A 19337-nucleotide genomic window follows, 5' to 3' on the forward strand; every position below is an offset into this window, starting at 1 on the left:
CCCGCCCGCGACCATACACCTACGAATTCACCCACCCACCCATCTGCCCGCCCCACCAACCACCCACCTACCTCCATCCACACAGCCACTCATCCCATCTATTCACCCAGACACCCAGCCACACATCCACCCATCCAGTCACCCAACCACCCACCCAGCCACCCATCCACCCCACCCAGCCACCCACCCAATCATCCACCCACCCACCCAGTCACCCATCCACCCACCCAGTCACCCAACCACCCACCCATCCATCTACCCAACCCACCCAATCACCCATCCACCCACCTACCCACCATCAACCCTCCCATCCACATACTCTCCCATCCATCCACCCAACTCTCCTCCGTCCACGCACCTGCCCGCATACCTGTGCACCCCCCTCTAGCCACCGTCTCTCCACTCGCCACCCCTCTGCCCCATCCATGGCCCGTCATCCAGCCGCCCACCCCTCCATCCCCCACCCACCTGCCCATGGACCAACTTACCTAACACTCCCCCCATCACCCATCCATTTACAATCCAGTTATCCGCCCACCACCTACCCACCATCCACCCATCCCTCTACCTACCTACGCACACACCCTGCACCCAATCACCCACACACCCACCCACCCACCCATCCGTCCACCGTCACCTGACCCCATCACCCACCTGTCCACGCACCATGCACGAGTCACCAGCCCACCTCTCTCCCCCTCCACCCACCCCCGGGTCCATCTGCACCCCAGATGAAGTGCCCTGATCCCCCTGGGGCGCAGGGGAGGGGGGCCTGGACCCCCGGGCTGGGTTTCCCTGTGAGGTCTGGCAGGGGAGGAAGCGCCTTGATTTGCCCACTGCACAATTAAAAAAAAAAAAAAAGTGCCTTCTCCCTCGCATCCCACGGCCCTTCCCTGGAAGACTGCGACACCCATGCCCCCCCGCTGCCGGGATTTCTCGGCTTTGTTTATCCAAGTCTCCACAGAGCCCGGGATGCCGGGGAGGAGGTGGAGGGGGCGGTGCGGGGAGCAGAGCCTCCCCCCCTGCACGAAGCATCCCCAGTTCCTACCGCGTGCAAACAAGCCCCCGGCTACAGGGCTTGTCCGGAGGGCCGGCAGGGGCGGGGATGGGAGCACGGGGAGACAGAAGGCGGGGGCAGCGGGTCCCATCCCGTGCTCCCCGTCCTTGGCTCAGAGGCCCCTCCCCCACCCCGCCCGCCCTCCCAGCCCCCCCCTGCAGAGTGGGTGCATGACCTGCCAGCACTAGTGCCAGCAGGGCCTCTCCCCTGCGCCCTGCCTTCTCCCGGGCACTAATCCGTTTCCCCTGGTGCTCGCGGGGAGCAGATAAGAGATTTTCCCACACTCCGGAGCACTAACTCACTCAGCCCCGGGCTGTCGCCTCTGATTTCTGCTCAAGAAGAACAGGGCTGCCGAGGGCGAGAGGGCTGCAGGCTAAGGCTGCAGAGGCGGGGCGGGCGCAGGGGGAGCCAAGACGCCCCTCGCCCCTGCGCTGGCTGCTGCCCCCCCCCACCCCGAGCGCCAGGCCTCGGGCCTCTCTGGGGGGATGTTTGCCAGTCTGGGGAAACAGCACATGGCCCGGAGCCAAAGTGAGAAAAGTGTGTGTGTGTGTGTGTGTATGTGTGTGTGTGCATGCATGTGTGCATGCATGTGGGTGCATGTATGTGTATGTGCATGCACATGTAAATTTGTGTGCATGTGTATGTGTGTTGCATGCACATATGCATGCATGCATGTGTGCACATGTGTACTGCATGTGAATGCATGTGAGTGCATGTGTGCATAAGTATGCATATATGTGCATATGTGCATATGTGCATGTGCACATGTGTGTGCATGTGTGTCTGCGTATATGTGTGTGTTGGGGGTGGGAGCAAACTGAAGGCTGGGGAGGGGCTGTAGAGATAGTACAAGGGCAGCGCGCAGGCCTTGCACACGCTGACCTGGGTCTGGCACGTTTCCCTGAGGAGGAAGTGGGGCCCCTCAGGGGATGCAGGGCCCGGCTCCCATGACTCCAAGGCCAGTCCCACGCCTGGCAGCTTCCCTCCCCCTTCCTCCCTGTGCCCGACTGTCCACACGCACCACGGAGAGCAGAGGAGGGACGTGTGTGCTTGCGTCCTGCTGCAGCAGAATCCCAAGGCCCGACTGCCCCCCCCACCCCGCGGTCCAGCTGAAAGACTGGCCCCGAGAGGAAGCCTGGGGGCTAAGCTCAGCCCCACCGTCGAGATGTCAGTGAGCTATCAGACGGGACCCGCAGGGACTGGCCTTTCCCCACGACCATCTGGCTCCCTGGGAGGCGGCCGTGATGGCCTGGGCTCCAGCAGCTCCTCTGGGCCAGAGAGACGGAAGCTCCATCTCAGTGCAAAAGGGTGAGTATAAAAAGAAAAAACAGGTGGGAGCCTGCACCCCTGGGAGCCCGGGACCGACTTTCCCGCGCAGGTTCGGGGATCCTCTCAGTGGAGTCTGGCTGCAGTTCCTTGGGGTGTCAGTTCCTCCCCGCCAAACTGAACGCGGAGCAGAGCGGCAGGAAATATCAGCGCCCCGACAACGAGCTGTAGGTGTCTGGTTGCCAAGGAGACCACCCGACCACACAGACTCCCAGAGCACAAACCCACTCACGGAGTAAGGCCTCCTGCACATGGAAGGGCGGCCGGCCCCCCCCCCCACTGCCTGATCCTGGCCTGGACCCCCAAACACTCCCCCACCCCCACAGACCGGCGGGGGGTCTCCGGTGACCCTCAGCAGCCCAGGCCCCCAGGGGCTGCCCAGGGCTCTCTCCCCTCCCGACTCCCGCCTGGGCTAGAGAGAAGGGACGGGAAGGAGGGCGCTGGCCCTGCCAGCACGGGCACAGGGTGCCCCCCACCCTGACACCACCAGGAGTGACCCCGAGTGCAGAGCCAGGAGTTAGCCCGGAGTCAACATCGGGTGAGACCCGAATCCCACCCTCAACCAAACCCACAACTAGAAAGACCACACAGACACACACATACTCACACACTCACAAACACACACACACTCACACACTCACAATCACACACACTCACACACTCGCGTACAGACACACACACTCACACACACTCACACACTCACAATCACACACACACACTCACACTCGCGTAGACACACACTCACACACACTCACACACTCACAAACACACTCACACACTCACGTACAGACACACACACTCGCACACACACTCACGCTCGCACACACACTCACGCACACTCACATACTCGCACACACACTCAGGCACACTCGCATACTCACACACACACTAACACTCGCACACACACACTCACACACTCACACACACATGAAACCTTGTCAACCAAGAAGCCCGGGTCCGTCCCTGGTGCGGGCCCCGACGGGGAGGCGGGAGCTGGGGCAGAGGAAAGGAATCTGGCAGAAGGGGCAGAGAACCCGGGGGCCAGTGGCCAGGACGCAGGCGCAGGCCAGTGTGGCCCGCCATGAGGCACGGCATGTCCCTGCTCCGTCTCTGCCAGCTGCCCTGGGCTCGGGAACGGCACCGACACCCCCAGCCCCCACGCCGTCCCCCGGGAAAGATGTTTGTCCCCGACTGGCCGTGTGAGGGCTCGGCCTCTGAGGCCAGAACATTCCGGCCGGGGCCCCCGGTTTCCTGGTCCAAAGCAATAAACAGTCTCGGTTTTGTCTTTGGTTTTGATTTTTAGTTTTAAAACTAAAAAAAAAAAAAAAACTAAACTAAAAATCAAAAAAAAAACTGGAGCAATAGCACAGTGGGGTAGGGCATTTGCCTTGCACACGGCCGACCCGGGTTTGATTCCTCCGTCCCTCTCGGAGAGCCCGGCAAGCTACCGAGAGTATCCCGCCCGCACGGCAGAGCCTGGCAAGCTCCCCATGGCATATTCAATATGGCAAAAACAGTAACAAGTCTCACAATGGAGACGTTACTGGTGCCCGCTAGAGCAAATTGATGAGCAATGGGACAACAGTGTGACAGTGCTACGGTGCTTTGATTTTTAGTTTTAGCCCACACCTGGCGGGAGGTCCTCAGGGGTCACTCCGGGCTCTGCACTCAGGAATGACTCCTGGTGGTGCTCGAGGCCCCATACGGATGCTGGGGATCGAACCCGGTCAGCAAGGCAAGCGCCCTCCCCACTGCACTAACGCTCTGACCCAAAGCAATGCACGGTGAGGGGGTGAAACAGGAGTCCAGCAGGGAGGGTTGCACGCGGCTGACCCGGCTTTGACCCCCGGCATCCCACAGTGTTCCCCGAGCACCGCCAGGAGTGACCCCTGAGCAGAGAGGCAGAGTAAGCCCTGAGCACCAAGGGTGTGACCTAAAAATAATAATAAATTTCATATATATATTGCACTGTAGCATTGTCGTCACATAGTTCATCGATTTGCTCAAGCGGGCACCAGTAACGTCTCCATTGTGAGACTTGTTACTGTTTTTGGCATATTGAATACACCCCGGGGAGCTTGCCAGGTTCTGCCGTGCGGGCGGGATACTCTCGGTAGCTTGCCGGGCTCTCCGAGAGGGACGGAGGAATCAAACCCGGGTCGGCCGTGTGCAAGGCAAACACCCTACCGCTGTGCTATCGCTCCAGTCCTTCATGTATACACGTATGTTATACTTCTATACATACATACCGAACAGGAAGGAGCGCGAGGGTCCTCTGGGCCACACCTGTCTCTCAATTCTCTCAATTCTCCGCCCTGGTCACCAGGGCTGGTCCCCCGCAACCCCCACCTGCACCCCAGGTCCCCATCACATTCTCTGCTCAGCCGCACTCCTGCCACAGTGCTCCCATTCCCGCCTTGCAGAACCTGTACCACGCCCTGCTGGGGGGCCCCGCCCACCAACCTGTCAGGGTGCAAGTGTCCGGGGGTCCCCACCCTTCCAAGTCCACCTTCGATCCCCCCTGCCCGTAATTCATCCCCCCCACCCCCCGCTCCCCGGCGGCCGTGCCAGTCCCCCAACTCGAGCGCCCACCTCTGCGCCAGGCACTGCCACCCGCCGCCCGTCTGCAGGCACGGTGGGGGGGTGGGGACCTTCCCTTGCACGAGGCTAATGGCATCGCGTGTCTGCACTGGGCACGCAGGGCTGCGGTCGGGACTCGCCCCATCACTGTCTCTGCAGCCGTCGCTGGGTGGCGGCGGAGGACATGCGAAGGCACGTCCCTGGCACAGCCCCGCGCTCAGGGCGGGGAGAAGCCCAAAGTCTTCACGGGAGGGGCTGGGGCGGGGCTGCAGCCTGGACGCAGAAGCCCCAGTTCCATCCCCGCACCCAGACCGCAGGGAGCAAACCCCCCCACACACAGCACCACGGGTAAGTTACGCCCCCCAGGAGTGCTTGGGAACAAGCTAGATTCTCCCCATCTGTCGACACAGTACAACATCACCCTGTCTGATGGCGGGGACTCTGAGATGGTCCCCGGACCCTGTCTGATGGCGGGGACTCTGAGATGGTCCCAGACCCTGTCTGATGGCGGGGACTCTGAGATGGTCCCCGGACCCTGTCTGACGGCGGGGACTCTGAGATGGTCCCCGGACCCTGTCTGACGGCGGGGACTCTGAGATAGTCCCAGAGCCTGTCTGATGGCGGGGACTCTGAGATGGTCCCACACCCTGTCTGATGGCGGGGACTCTGACATGGTCCCAGACCCTGTCTGATGGCAGGGACTCTGAGATGGTCCCCAGACCCTGTCTGATGGCGGGGACTCTGACATGGTCCCAGACCCTGTCTGATGGCGGGGACTCTGAGATGGTCCCCACACCCTGTCTGATGGCGGGGACTCTGAGATGGTCCCCGGACCCTGTCTGATGGCGGGGACATATGAGATGGTCCCAGACCCTGTCTGATGGCGGGGACTCTGAGACGATCCCCACACCCTGTCTGACGGCGGGGACTCTGAGATGGTCCCCGGACCCTGTCTGATGGCGGGGACTCTGAGATGGTCCCCACACCCTGTCTGATGGCGGGGACTCTGAGACGATCCCCACACCCTGTCTGACGGCGGGGACTCTGAAATGGTTCCCGGACCCTGTCTGATGGTGGGGACTCTGAGATGGTCCCGGACCCTGTCTGATGGCGGGGACTCTGAGATGGTCCCGGACCCTGTCTGCTGGTGGGGACTCTGAGATGGTCCCGGACCCTGTCTGATGGCGGGGACTCTGAGATGGTCCCTGGAAGGCCGATGCAGGTGACCCAGGACTGAGCAGTGGTGTGGACGCAGCACAGACATGCCGGTGGAGAGGGGGCAGGGCACGGCTCTGTCCCCTCTGTGGGCGCAGTGGCCACACAGGTGGGGATCACCATGGGGGGAGGCTCCAGCTGACCGCCAGAGTGGTTATTCCTCTGGGACACAGACCAGAACACTGGCATAACCTGGGAAACTGAGGGAGGAGGAAAAGGGGAGGAAGGAAGGAAGGAAGGAAGGAAGGAAGGAAGGAAGGAAGGAAGGAAGGAAGGAAGGAAGGAAGGAAGGAAGGAGGAGGAGAGAGAGGGAGGGAGGGAAGGAAGGGAGGGAGAGAGGGAAGGAAGGAAGAGAGGGAGGGAGGGAGGGAGAGAGGGAGGGAGGGAAGGAAGGGAGGGAGAGAGGGAAGGAAGGAAGAGAGGGAGGGAGGGAGGGAGAGAGGGAGGGAGGGAAGGAAGGGAGGGAGAGAGGGAAGGAAGGAAGAGAGGGAGGGAGGGGGGAGGACGGGCGGGCGGAGAGCAGGGGTGCTGAGCTCCAGAGGGCCGGCCTTGCTCCTGGTCCCCCTGCCAAGCCGAGGCTCCATCTGCTGCAGCCAGGGGGCCCCTCGCCTTCTGCTCCCCAGGGACATGTGCTCCCACGTCCCCTGCTGGGGGCAGGAGGGAAACCCCCAAGGAGAAGCAGAGCCCCCTGGAGAAGAACCCGGTCCCCGAATCTCAGATCAGGCCTGAGGAAAGGCGGGGGCCGGGGGGTTGTGGGGGGCCAGGGTGGGGGGAGAGCGGGACGGGGCGTGGGGAAGGGGCTCTCGGCCCTCAGCTCCACAGGGCTCCACAGGGCGGGGGCCGACGTGTGGGCTGCCCGCCCGACGCCCCCGGGGCCACGCGGGCGGGAAGGGAGCGTAGACCGTTTCCTCCCCGGAGCTCAGAACCCGCCGGAAACCTGAAGCATGAAATTGGGAAGAGAAAGACAGCAACAAAAGCAATCGCCGTCGCCTCCGGCCCCGTGATGTTTCCCTTCCTCCCCCTTCCCACCTCCCCCCCCACACCCGGCTGCAGCGCCTGCCCCCGGGGCCCGGGGCCCTGCCCAGTCGGGAGTGAGGACCCCGGGAGAAGGGCCAAGCCCCCAGCTCACTGAGGGGCAGGGGGGCCGGGCGGCAGCTGTCGCGCCCTCGGCCCTGGGCCCGGAAGAACCTCTGCCGCCGTCGGGGTGGGGGTCCCGGAGGGCCGGCCAGGGGCAGGCGGGCTTCCCAGGAGAGCCCCCGCCTGCCCGCGAGAATCACCCACCGCAGACCCCGAGCTCCAAGGCCGCCGGTGGGGAGTCAGCATGGGGCTAAGCACAGCGGGCAGCACGGCCTGGCACCAGGCCGACCCGGACCCCAACGGGGCCCCGCCCTGCGGGAGTGAGCCCTGAGCACCCCCTCCCCTCCCCACCAAAATTAAAAGTAAACGGAGGTCAGCGAATACCTGCTGGGAGCAAACTCGGCAGCTTCCTGGCGACCTGGAGGCCCCGAGTTCAAGCCCCAGCACCGCCCCCACGCCCCCGCTGAGACCCCACGAGCTCTGCTGCCTGTCATCGGGTCAGACAGCATCATGGCCCGGCACGTGGGTGATCCCCGACGGGTGCTCAGCCCGCGGGAAAGGGGTGTCGCCCCGCCAGCAAGCCCAGGAGAACAAGGTCCCAACAGAAGTGGTGACGGGGCCCAACTGAAGGAAGGATGGCGGGACACTCACACACACACACACACAGACACACTCACACACACACCACACACACACCTGCACGGCCTTTACGATGAAAACCCCTAGGCAAGGGCCAGCACACACACACACACACCACACACCACATACACACACACACAGCTGCACAGCCTTTACGATGAAAACCCCCAGCACACACACACACTCACACACACACACTCACACACACACCACACACACACACACACACCTGCAGGCCTTTAGAATGAAAACCCCTAGGCAAGAGCCAGCACACACACACACACACACACACACACACACACACACACACGGCTACACGGCCTTTACGGGTTAAAACCCCCAGGAAAGGGCCCCTGGGTGCTCAGGGTTGTGACCTGACGTACACAGGGGCCGGCGAGGCCACAACCCGACCTGTGCGCGTGTGAGCTGAGCATGTGACCTGGCGTGTGACGCAGCACAGACCACCCGTGAGCCTAAGTGTGACTCCCTGGCACCAGGTCAGCACGGGGTCATGAAGGGCAGGCCCCCGAGGGGGGGCGGCCGGGGGGGGGGAGTCAGGTGGGATCCCTGCTCCCCAGATCTCCCCGGAGGCATCCGAGGGGCGGCACTTTTCTCTGTGCAACGGCCCAGAAACTTCCCCGGGACCCACCTCGGCCCCGGGAGGCCCATCCAGGCCCGAGGACACCCCGGGCCTCACCCCGAGGGGAGGGGGCTCGCCACAGCCATGCACCCCCACCCCCGCTTCAGTCCCGTCCGGGCCTCCAGCCAGGGCGCGTGGGCCCCTGGGCAGTCAGAAGCGGACGGCAGTCGGAGCCACAGGACAGCGGGAGGGCATCTGCCTGGCACACGGCTGGCCCGGGTTCAAGCTAGGGCATCCCGGGACCCCTGAGCACAGAGACAGGAGTCAGCCCTGAGCAGGCTGGAGATGGCTCCCACCCACCCCCACGCCCCCCGTGAAAGGAGAACAGAGTGAGGGTTCCGGGGGTCCGGGCTGGGGGCTCCCCCCTGGCACCCTCCAGGCTGATTTCACTCCCGGGCGCCAGGGCCACCCCCAGCCCCGTGGGCCACGGGAGCAGCACAGCCTGTGTGATGGGCCGGCCTCTCGCACCCCGCCCAACTTCCCCCCCCAAACCCCAGCGGCCACTGCAGGGAGGGCAGCAGGCTCTCGAAGGGGCATCCCACCTGCGCGAGCCCCTCCCAAGCCCCGCCCCCACCAGAGAGCCGGAGCAGCGTCCGTCTGTCAGCGTCTGTCTGTCAGAGCCGTGAGCAGTGGCAGGAGCACAAAAGACGCCCAGCTGGGGCCGATCAGGCCTTGGCCCAGAGGCCCAAGACAATAGGGCTCAGACTGCCTGTCCCAGCCCGCACCCGAGGCCCCTCCCGCCCCAGACGGCAGCATCCACCCCCCAGCCCCCCTCGCCAGGGAGAGGGCCGCACCCCAGAGGACCAGCGAGGGCTGGGCCCCATCCCAGGGCGTCCCCAAGGGGTCCCCAGCGGCGGGCGGGTCTCAGGAGGAAAGCACCAGACTGAGGTGGTGAGTGGTTCCGGGTGAAGGCGAAAGGGAGCAAAAAACAAAAAAAAAGGAAAAGAAAAGGCAGCTTGCCTTGTACAAGGACCCAGGTTCGATCCCCCTCCCCATAAACTCACACACACACCGCATAGGGTCCCCTGAGCACCGCCAGGAGTGATTCCTGAGTATAGAGCCAGGAGTAACCCCTGAGCATCGCTGGGTGTGACCCAAAAAGGAAAAAAACACGGAACATTCCCAATGGCCTTCCAACAACCACAAACACAAATGCAAAACAAACACAGCGGGGTGGGGGGAGGGCGTTTGCCTTGCATGGGACCAACCCAGGTTCGATTCCCAGCATCCTATGGGGTCCCCTGAGCACTGCCAGGGGTAATTCCTGAGAGGAACCCCTGAGCATCACTGGGTGTGACCCCCCAAAAAAAAGCCAAAAAAAAAACAACACACAAACGCAACAACAACAACAGATACATATGAAACTCTTTGGGGGGGGCACCCCTGGCACCCCTGGGGAGTCCTTCCTCCCTCCCAGCACTGCCGAGGGAACCGGGCAGTGCTGAGACAGAAGCCTGGGCCTGACCCAGGTGACTGACATTTTTAAAAAGGCTGATAATTCTCCCCATTCAGTTCAGGCCTCCAGAAAAAAAAAAAAAAAAGCAGCCAGGGGCTGGAGTGATAGCACAGCGGGGAGGGCATTAGCCTTGCATTTGGCAGACCCGGGTTCAATTCTCAAAATCCTAGGGTCCCCCAAGCACCGCCAGGAGTGATTCCTGAGTGCAGAGCCAGAAGCAACCCCTGAGCATCACCGGGTGTGACCCAAAAAGCAAAACAGCAAAAAAAAAAAAAAAAAAAAAAAAAAAAAAAGCCAGACCAGAGACGACAGCAGAGAAAGCTAAGGACATCAATTCCCAGGGCCGTGGCGAGTAATCTCAGGAGTCAGGAGGAAACTAGCGAATGCACAGCAAGAGGCACTGTGTAAGGAGCAGGGCGGTGTGCACACGCCCAGGCCCCAATAAGAATGGGGGGGGGGGCAGACCCCAAAACATGCCACCGGGCACCACTGAGGGACCGGGAGCCCCGTCCTCTAGATAGAACCCCATGCTCTGGGTGTGCCACGTGTCAGAGCCGTGTCCCCCTCACTATGGCTCCTTGGCACAAACACGGGCACAGTGACCCTAAAAGCACGCCACGGCCGAGCCGGGGACCCGGCCCCCATGGGCGGGCTCCCGGCCCCTCTCCCTCCCGCCAGAGGACGAGTGTCCAAGGCATCCCTGAGCTGCTGCCACACAAAGCCCTCAGGAAAGCCCCTGAGCTCGAGAAGCCTCAGTCTCGGGAAGCTTCTAGAAGAATTGTGAAACTTGACGCTGAACAGATAAGGAGCAAGGTAAGTCTCTTGCCTTGATGGGGGCGCGACCCCTGGCCCTACATCTGGGTCCCCCAGAGCACGCCAGGAGTCAGCCCTGAGCACCCCCACCCAATAGAATAATTGTGGGGTTTGTTTTGGGGTTTGTTTGTTTTTTGTTTTCTTTTGGTTTTCTTGGTCTTGCAGCTGAGAGGCGGCTCAGTCACCGCCACAGCAGCTGCCCAGGAAGCCTCAGACCATGACCCCGGGGCCCTGAGTGCAGCCCTGTCCACGAGCCCCCAGCTTGGCAGCCCATTTCTGGGCACACAGCAGCCGGGCCGGCCGCAGCTATGGAGCCGGTCAGCAAACAACCCAGGCAAACAGCCCCCAGGTGAGCAGGCGGCCTCTCGGGCGCCACAGCCCGGCTGCAAACACCCAAGGGCTCCCACGCGCAGGCAGGCACGCGTCCCAGCCACCGCCTCCACCACAGCGGGCGGGGGGGGGGGGCTGAAGGCGTGGACGTGGGCAGAAACGTCCCCGCCCTCAGCCCGGAGTTGCAGCAGACACTGCTTCCGGCCTAGACACCGCGTGTTCCGTGCATGGGACGCTTCGCCCGTGCGGGGCCGACGCCCCACGGGACCCAGAGAGGTTGACCAGTTTCTCCCCCCGGGGCTAAGCTGTACGTGACGTCCCGTGCACTTTTCTGCTCGTGGGTTAGGGTCAATGCACATAAAAAAGGGATGAGTGCTGAGAGTGGGTGAAGGGACAAACACGATAACCTTTCGGTACCTGAACTGCCACAACACCCAAAAGGAGAGAGGGAGGGAGGGAGGGAGGGAGAGAGAGAGAGAGAGAGAGAGAGAGAGAGAGAGAGGGAGGGAGAGAGAGAGAGAGAGAGAGAGAGAGGGAGGGAGAGAGAGAGAGAGAGAGAGAACAGTGCCTGCCAGGGAGCCCAGCTGTGGTGAGGGGAACCAGGAGGGAAACTGAGGACATCAGCGGTGGGGACATACCCTGGTGAAGGAACACTGTATGACTAAAACCCCATCATGAACAACTTTGTGACTTTGCCTCTCACAGTGATTCAATTCACTGTCATGATACTGACAGAAGTCACTGTCGCTGTCATCCCGTTGCTCAGCGATTTGCTCAAGCGGGCACCACTAACGTCTCCACTATGAGACTTGTTGTGACTGTTTTTGGCATATCGGATATGCCACGGGGAGCTTGCCAGGCTCTGCCGTGCGGGCGGGATACTCTCGGTAGCTTGCCGGGCTCTCCAAGAGGTGGGGGAGGAGTCGAACCCGGGTCAGCTGCGTGCAAGGCAAATGCCCTCCCCGCTGTGCTATCGCTCCAGCCCACAGTGATTCAATATAAAATAAATAAGAAATTAAATTAAATTCTATTGCCAAAGATAAATAAATGCAGGAGGCGGCCTGGGAAAGGACCCAGGGGGCTGGCGTGTACCCGACAGGCGCAGAGCACTGGGGCCCAGCCCTGGTCCACGGGGGACCCGGCACTGTCCAGGGTGCATCCCTGGGGGCCCGCCCCCCCCCCAGCGGTACCTACTGCGTCACCAGCCCCAGCCCTGAGCCCTCAGGCCTATACTGTCTGGCCAAGGAGCTCCAAGGACGGATTCTGGACCCCCTAAGCACCACTTAGTGGGGTCCCCCCTTCAACTGCCCCCACATACACACACACTAAAAAAAAATTGCATGAACAGTTCTTCATCAAGAGTCCAGAAATGTGGGGCTGGAGCAATAGCACAGCTGGGAGGGCGTTTGCCTTGCACGCAGCCAACCCGGGTTCGATTCCCAGCATCCCATAGGGTCCCCTGAGCACCGCCAGGAGTAATTCCTGAGTGCAGAGCCAGGAGTAACCCCTGTGCATCGCCGGGTGTGACCCAAAAAGCAAAAAGAAAAAAAAAAAAGAGTCCAGAAATGTATATCTTCCTTCTCCTTGGCATATTTCTATTCCATTTCCACACAGGTTTTAACTTCAAAGAGTATATTTCTCTTTTTTTTCTCTTTTGTGAAGTAAAACAGATTTTATTTAGTTGGAGGTTTTTGGAAAGGGGGAAGAGGGAGAGAAAGGGAGAGAGAGGAACGTGCTCAAGAGAGAGCGCGGGCAGGGCCCCCACACGCATCCCAGCACTGGGTATGGCAGCACGACAGTCCTCATCTCAGGAGGGAGAGGCGGGCGTCACAGGGGCTTAGAGCAGCACACGGGCTCGGGCCGTGCGAGCACCCCAAGGTGTTCGTTTCTAACCAGCAAGTCCGCTACTGACTTCGCCAGCACCCCTCTGCCACAAAAGCACCGCTGTCCCCACCTCAGTCTTTCCGATGCCCCTCGAGCCCCGGGTTCAAACTGCCTGAATAAAAATCCCCCCAGGGGGCTGGAGCGATAGCACAGCGGGTAGGGCATTTGCCTTGCATGCGGCAGACCCGGGTTCGATTCCCAGCATCCCATATGGTCTCCGGAGCACCGCCAGGAATGATTCCTGAGTGCAGAGCCAGGAGTAATCCCTGAGCATTGCTGGGTGTGACCCAGAAAGCAAAAAAAAAAATAAAAATAAAAATAAAATCCCCCCAGACCGGGGGACCACGACACCTAACTGTGACGAAGAAGAGACGGCAAACGGGAAAAACTCAGCGCGCGGCTGCATCTTCTGTGGCTGAGTGAGCGGCGTCGTGAGTAAATTAAGAGCAACTTGATTTGGATGTTTTCGTGTCTTCTTCAGGGTGAGCGAGAGAAAAGGCGCTCGCGCAAACCAGGCGTGAGGGGAATGAGTAGCTCCTCATTACCCACCCGCGGGTCTGAGAACTCCGAGAGCCGCAGGGCGACCGCGCGAGTCTGTCCACAGGCAGGCCCAGCCTCGCCCTCCAGCCGCACCCCAACACGGCTACACCCCCCCACTGGCACATGGAGTCGGCACCCCACAGAGACGGGCTGGGACGTGCCACTCGGGAGCGGAGAACGGGGCCAGGGAAACGGGGCTCAGGGGCCCAGCTGCCAGGGCCCTGCAGGCAGGACTATCTGGGGAAAGAACACCAACACGGAAGCGGAGGAACCGCAAACGGGTTTTTGTGTGTCCACCCTCCAGCCCTGTGACCCCCGCTGGAAAATCTGCAAGTGGGGCTGGAGCGACGGCACAGCGGGGAGGGCGTTTGCCTTGCATGTGGCTGACCTGGGTTTGATTCCCAGCATCCCATATGGTTCCCCCGAGCACCGCCAGGAGTAATTCCTGAGTGCACAGCCAGGAGTGACCCCTGAATACTGCCGGGTATGACCCAAAAAGAAAAAAAAAAATCTGCAAGCACAGGGCCCAGTCAGAAGGCACCGAGTTAAAGCATCCAGGAGGTGGCCCGAGGCACAAATCACAGGAATGGGATGAAGAATAAGATAAGCTACCAGTGGGGCTGGAGCGATAGCACAGCGGGGAGGGCATTTGCCTTGGACGTGGCTGACCCAGGTTCGATTCCCAGCATCCCATAGGGTCCCCTGAGCACGCCAGGAGTAATTCCTGAGTGCAGAGCCAGGAGTAACCCCCGAGCATCGCCAGGTGTGACCCAGAAAGCAAAAAAAAAAAACCTCTGGGACATCTCTGCCTGACAAAATATTCCCAAGAAAGCAGGGGGCAGGAGAAACCGAACATCAATGCCAGCGAAGGCACCTGCGGGGGTGCCAAGGGGTTCTGTCTGCTTTTCAGATGCCCCAGATGTCCAGGGGCCAGAGGGACAGTCCAGGGGGTAAGGCGCGGCTGGCTCTGCAGGCAGCCACCCAGGTTCGATTCCCCAGCACTGCACGGGTCCCGTAGTCACCCCCGGACAGAACCAGGAGAAAGCCTGAGTACTGCCCGGAGGCAGTGCCCAAAACCAAACAAAGTCTGCAACAAAGGTCTTTAAAGGGGGGAACAAGGAGGGAAGGAAATTCGATTTCACAAAAGCTCCCGCGTGTGCCCGGGGGAGGCTCTGCCGCCCCGGGGCTCAGTATCATCTCATTTTACGAGTCCCCGAGTGCGGCCCACGAGGCTGCTTCCGTGTCTAAAGAGCCACCGGGGCACGGATGTGCTGGAAAACAAACAGAGCTTTGTGCCAGGAGGGAGGCGGCCGCGCCAGGGAACACAGAGCACCAGGTCCCGGAAACGCCCCCCGCAGAGCGGCCCTGAGAAACTCACGGGACGCGCTCGCACTACTCACCCCTGCGGCGAAGCCCAGGCTCCCGTCTAAGACCCGCCTCTGGAAAGGAAAACAAGAGGTTTCAGGCGCAGGGAGGTCTCCGGGGCAAAGGGGGGGAACTCGCCCGTGGAATGTGAAGTCACAGAATGGGGGACCAACACCCAAGGAGAGTAGGGACAAGGGCCAGGAGGGCGGCTCCACGGCCCGGAGAAAGGGCAGCTGGGACGGAGAAGGGACCACTCGGTGAAGGATGCTCGGAGGGCCCGCTCGGGATGGGGGACGGGGGCTGAACGTGGGCGATGGACCAAACAGGATGGCCGCTTGGTGCCTGTGTTGCAAACTCTAACACCCAAAAGGAGAGAGAAAGAGGGGGTGTGCCTGCCACGGGGGGGGGGGGGTTGGGAAGGGCGTGAGGGGGCAGGAGGGATGCTGGGATCATTGGTGGTGGAGAATGGGCGCTGGCGGAGGGATGGGTATTCGATCGTGGTATGACCGAAACATAATCCTGAAAGTCTGTAAGTCTGTAACTATCTCACGGTGATTCATTAAAAAGGAAAAAAAAAAAAAGAAGGTCTCAGGAAGGCAGCCCGGGCGGGGGACAGGAGCTGCAGGCGCGAGGCAAGCGGGGTCCCATCTCCCCTCTCTGCACGACCTCCCAGCCCTCCCGGACCCCCAGCCAGCACCGTCCTCCCGGGCAGCCTCTGGCTCGGCTCTCCCTGGGAATCAGAAGCTTTCCAGAAGTTTCTGGAGAGATCCAACAGGGGAAAGGCATCTGCTGTGCATGTGGCCGACCCCGGTTTAATCCCCGATCCCTGCACACGGCCCCCTGAACTGCAACAGCCCCCCGGCACCGCTGAGAGGGACCCCACCCACCAGCCCTGCAGAAACAAAACAAAACACTTTTCTGGAAGGTTCTGGGAACACTTTCAAGGGGAGTGGGCCAGGGGTTAGCATGACCCGCTGGTCCTGCTGGGAGGCCCCTGATGTGGACAGTTAGGGCCCGTAGGCGCCCCCGCACCCAGCCGCACCCAGCCGCACCCCTCCACGCCCCCCCCAGAACACTCACCTGTCCACTGGAGAAGACAAAGACCAGCGCGGCCCCCGCGGCCGTCATGGCCCAGGTGAAGAAGGTGCCCAGCAGGGCCTGGGACACGGGGCTGACACCCGAGAGCATGCTGGATCCGGCTGTGGGAGGAGTGGGGGGTCAGGGGGGCCGCACGCCCTCCCCCACCGTCCCCCTCAGCTGGGAAATGGCCCGTGGTGACCCCACGCACAGCCCAGACTTCCTCCTCCGCGTCTTCCGATCATCAGTGACCTCAGAGGGGTCGGGGGTCGAGGCGGCCTCCCAGGGGAGCCCCCTGAGACGTGGCCACCTGGCAGATCCTTCCAGAAGCTGCTAGAACGTGGGTGACTGAGCCCAGAGGAAGGGAGCCCTGATGTCTGTCCCCGCAGCCCAGGGAGTGGCTCGGCCGTGCCCCGCCTGGGTTTTTGGGGTCCCAGGTCCTCATTCTACTCCACCTGCCCTTGCCCCATCCACTCTGCCCCCACCAGCTCCTTTTCTTGGGGGAAGGGCGGTTACACCCCACCCTGTGGTGCTCAGGGGTCCCTCCTGGCTCTGCACTCAGGAATCACTCCTGGCAGTGCTCAGGGGACCACATGGGATGCCGGGGATCGAACCCGGGCCTGATGTATGCAAGGTAAGTGCCTCAGTGGCCATGATCTCTGGCCCCTCTCGGCTCCTCCTTGAGGGGGTCCCCCTAAATCCAAACCTTCACCCCATGGCCCCGTTCCTCACCCAGCACGCCCTACCCCCCACCGTCTAACTGTGCATCCCCATCACGGACACCTGTGTGGGCCCTGGGGCCACCAGCTGACATGATTCTCCATCCTGGCCCCTCAGGCCAGCCTGGGGGGTCCCGGTCCCTACACAAGCACCCCGTCTGCCTTCCCCAGGTGAAGCCCACCCCCCAGAGCGGGCCCCCACACCCGGCTCCTCCGGGAGGGGCTTCCTCCACACTTGGCACCCCCATGAAAGAGGACTTTTCCTGGCACCCCGAAATACCTGCCGGACGGCTCAGGGCCGGCTTCCCTCGCTGGGACCCTCACCCCCGGGCGGGGAGAATGAACCCCAGGCGGCACTTCCTGCCCCTTCCACTCCAGGAGCTGCAGAGGGAGCCTTTGGGGGTGGGGGGCCCTCTGGGAGGGGGCGTGGCTCCCCCTCTGACGCTCCCCACCCTCAGTTCCGGGCTCTGGACTGGGCCGGTGGCGTCTGCCTCCTGCTATGGAAAGTTACAACCCGCGTGTCGGGCGCCTGGCAGACCGCGGGAACGGCTCAAAGGCCTCATTCAGCTCCTAGACCCAAACTTCTCAACCCGCACACCCGCCAGGCCCCCCAAGACACAAGGCGCTGGCCGGGACACGGGGGGCCCTCCCGGCAGGTTGGCAGTTAAAGCCACTTCCTTCCTCGTGGCCCCAGGAAGGAAACTGGCAGGGGGCGAGGCCCAGGATGGGGGACCCCGCCTGAGGCAGGCAGGGAACCCCAGGGCACCCCGGAGATCCCAGGCACGGCCCCAGCACCATGAAATCACAGGCTCCAGGAAGCAACACCCCTGGGCCCACACGGTATCCCCACGGGCCGGAGAGATCGTACAGCCCATAAGGCGTCTGTCTGCCTTGCACGCTGCTGACCCGGGTTCAATCCCGGCATCCTATAGGGCCCCCCTCCAAGCACCGCCAGGAGTGACTCCTGCGTGCAGAGCCAGGAGGAAGCCCTGAGCATCGCTGGGTGTGACCCAGAATCAAAAACAGAACCGGAAGAGATGGCATGCCCCACCGGGCATGTATAGGGGGGTCTCGGGCTGGCGGCGGCAACAGACCCCCTAACTCTGGCTTACATCTGGTGTATCCTATTAAGTCGCCCTAAAAAGAGGAGTTCGTGGGCCAGACCACAGTCTAGTACAGTGGGTTCAGCACTTGCCATGCACGGGGCTGACCTGGGTTCGACCCCGAGCACCACATATGGTCCCTGAGTGAAGGAGCAAGAGCGCCTTTGCACCCCTGGGTCTAGGAGCTGAATGAGGTCTTTGCACCCCTGGGTGCGGTCAACCAGAGGCTCATGTGTGAGCTTAACCTGGACCTTTTCACCCATGTCTCCAGCTGGTGGACAAGAACTTGACAACGTGGGGCTGGAGCGACAGCACAGCAGGGAGGGCATTGGCCTTGTGCACAGCCGACCCGGGTTCAACCCCCTGCATCCCATAGGGTCCCCTGAGCACTGCCAGGAGTAATTCCTGAGTGCAGAGCCAGGAGTAACCCCTGCACATGGCCGGGTGTGACCCAAAATGCAAAAAAAAAAAAAAAAAAAAAAAAAAACGAAGACTTGAGAACGCCCCGGCCTGGGCCCAGCCTGGCCCAGGCCTCACCGTCTCCGTGTCCAGCAAGTGAGTCAGGCCTCAACCAGCACCACAGAAACTCCAGGGCTGAGGGTCCCGGGACAGGCTGCAGGAGAGGGGCAAGGTGGGGCCTGGGGGCTGAGGAGCAGAAGGGGGCGGGCAGGTGGCCCTGGGGGTCGGAGGGAGAAAAACGGGTTTTCTAAACCTTCTGATACCGGGACACAGGACCAGGGAACACGGGGGAGAAACCAGGACCTCTGTCCCTGCTAGAAGTCGCTTCCTCTGCAGTCCTCAACCAAGGTGGTCAGTGGCTCCAGCGCGGGGGTGGGGGGGAGGCGGTGGTGGGGCAGGGCGCTGGGCACTGGTGGGAAATGCATCATCTCAGGCGTGCTGAGTCCAAATGTGCATGGAGGGGGGTGAACATTCGAGATGAGAAGGCCCCTTTCCGAGGGAGCACTCCTGGCCGAGTCAGGACAACTTGCGAGTTTGCTTCCTCCAGACCTCCCAGGGAGTGTCCGGGTCAACCTACACTGGGCTCAGTTTCCTGGTGAGCAGAGTCCTCGGCCCCGCCTCCAAGGAGCCGGCAAGGCCGCTGCCCATTCGGGGTGATGCCAGGGGGTGCTGGGGGAGGGGGGGTGCAACTGGCGGGGCCCCTTGCGGCTCTGACCCCAACCCCGCCGGCCCTGCTCTCCCCTTTGACACCTGCAGCCCGGCGCTGTCCTGGGGGTGTGGACAGGAGGGGCGCCCCCTCCCACCCCGCGGTGGGACCCCACCTCTGGGGCTGGGGCTGCACCCACAAACTCTCAGAGCCCCGGCGCCTAAGTGGGTCGGCGGCTGACCCCCAGCCGGGCTGCCCATGCCTGTGCGGGGCCAGCGGCGCCAGCCCCCCTCTCCCGGCGCGCCCGAGGGGACTGCGAGCAGCCGGCACTGGAGAGACCGGCCTCCCGGGACCCCTCTGAGCCCCCCGAGGGGCGCCCAGGGGCGGAGGGGGACCCTGCGGCCGCCCCCT

The 19337-nt window shown here is 62.2% G+C and overlaps 1 protein-coding gene across 4 annotated transcripts in view; it reads right to left on the reverse strand.

The window, feature by feature from the left end:
- SLC39A11 (solute carrier family 39 member 11) overlaps positions 1-19337 on the reverse strand; it is a 190827-nt gene that overhangs the window by 130506 nt on the left and 40984 nt on the right. For all 4 annotated transcript variants that reach the window (XM_055131242.1, XM_055131240.1, XM_055131243.1 and 1 more), the window contains exons 2-3: positions 16003-16121; positions 14958-14996 (exon numbers count right to left, since the gene is read on the reverse strand). In XM_055131242.1, coding sequence (XP_054987217.1) covers positions 14958-14996; positions 16003-16110 — 147 coding nt within the window. In that variant the 5' untranslated portion in view covers positions 16111-16121. The remainder of the gene's footprint in view (positions 1-14957; positions 14997-16002; positions 16122-19337) is intronic.

Source organism: Sorex araneus, chromosome 3 (genome assembly GCF_027595985.1).
Source record: "Sorex araneus isolate mSorAra2 chromosome 3, mSorAra2.pri, whole genome shotgun sequence".
NCBI classification, from domain to species: domain Eukaryota; kingdom Metazoa; phylum Chordata; class Mammalia; order Eulipotyphla; family Soricidae; genus Sorex; species Sorex araneus.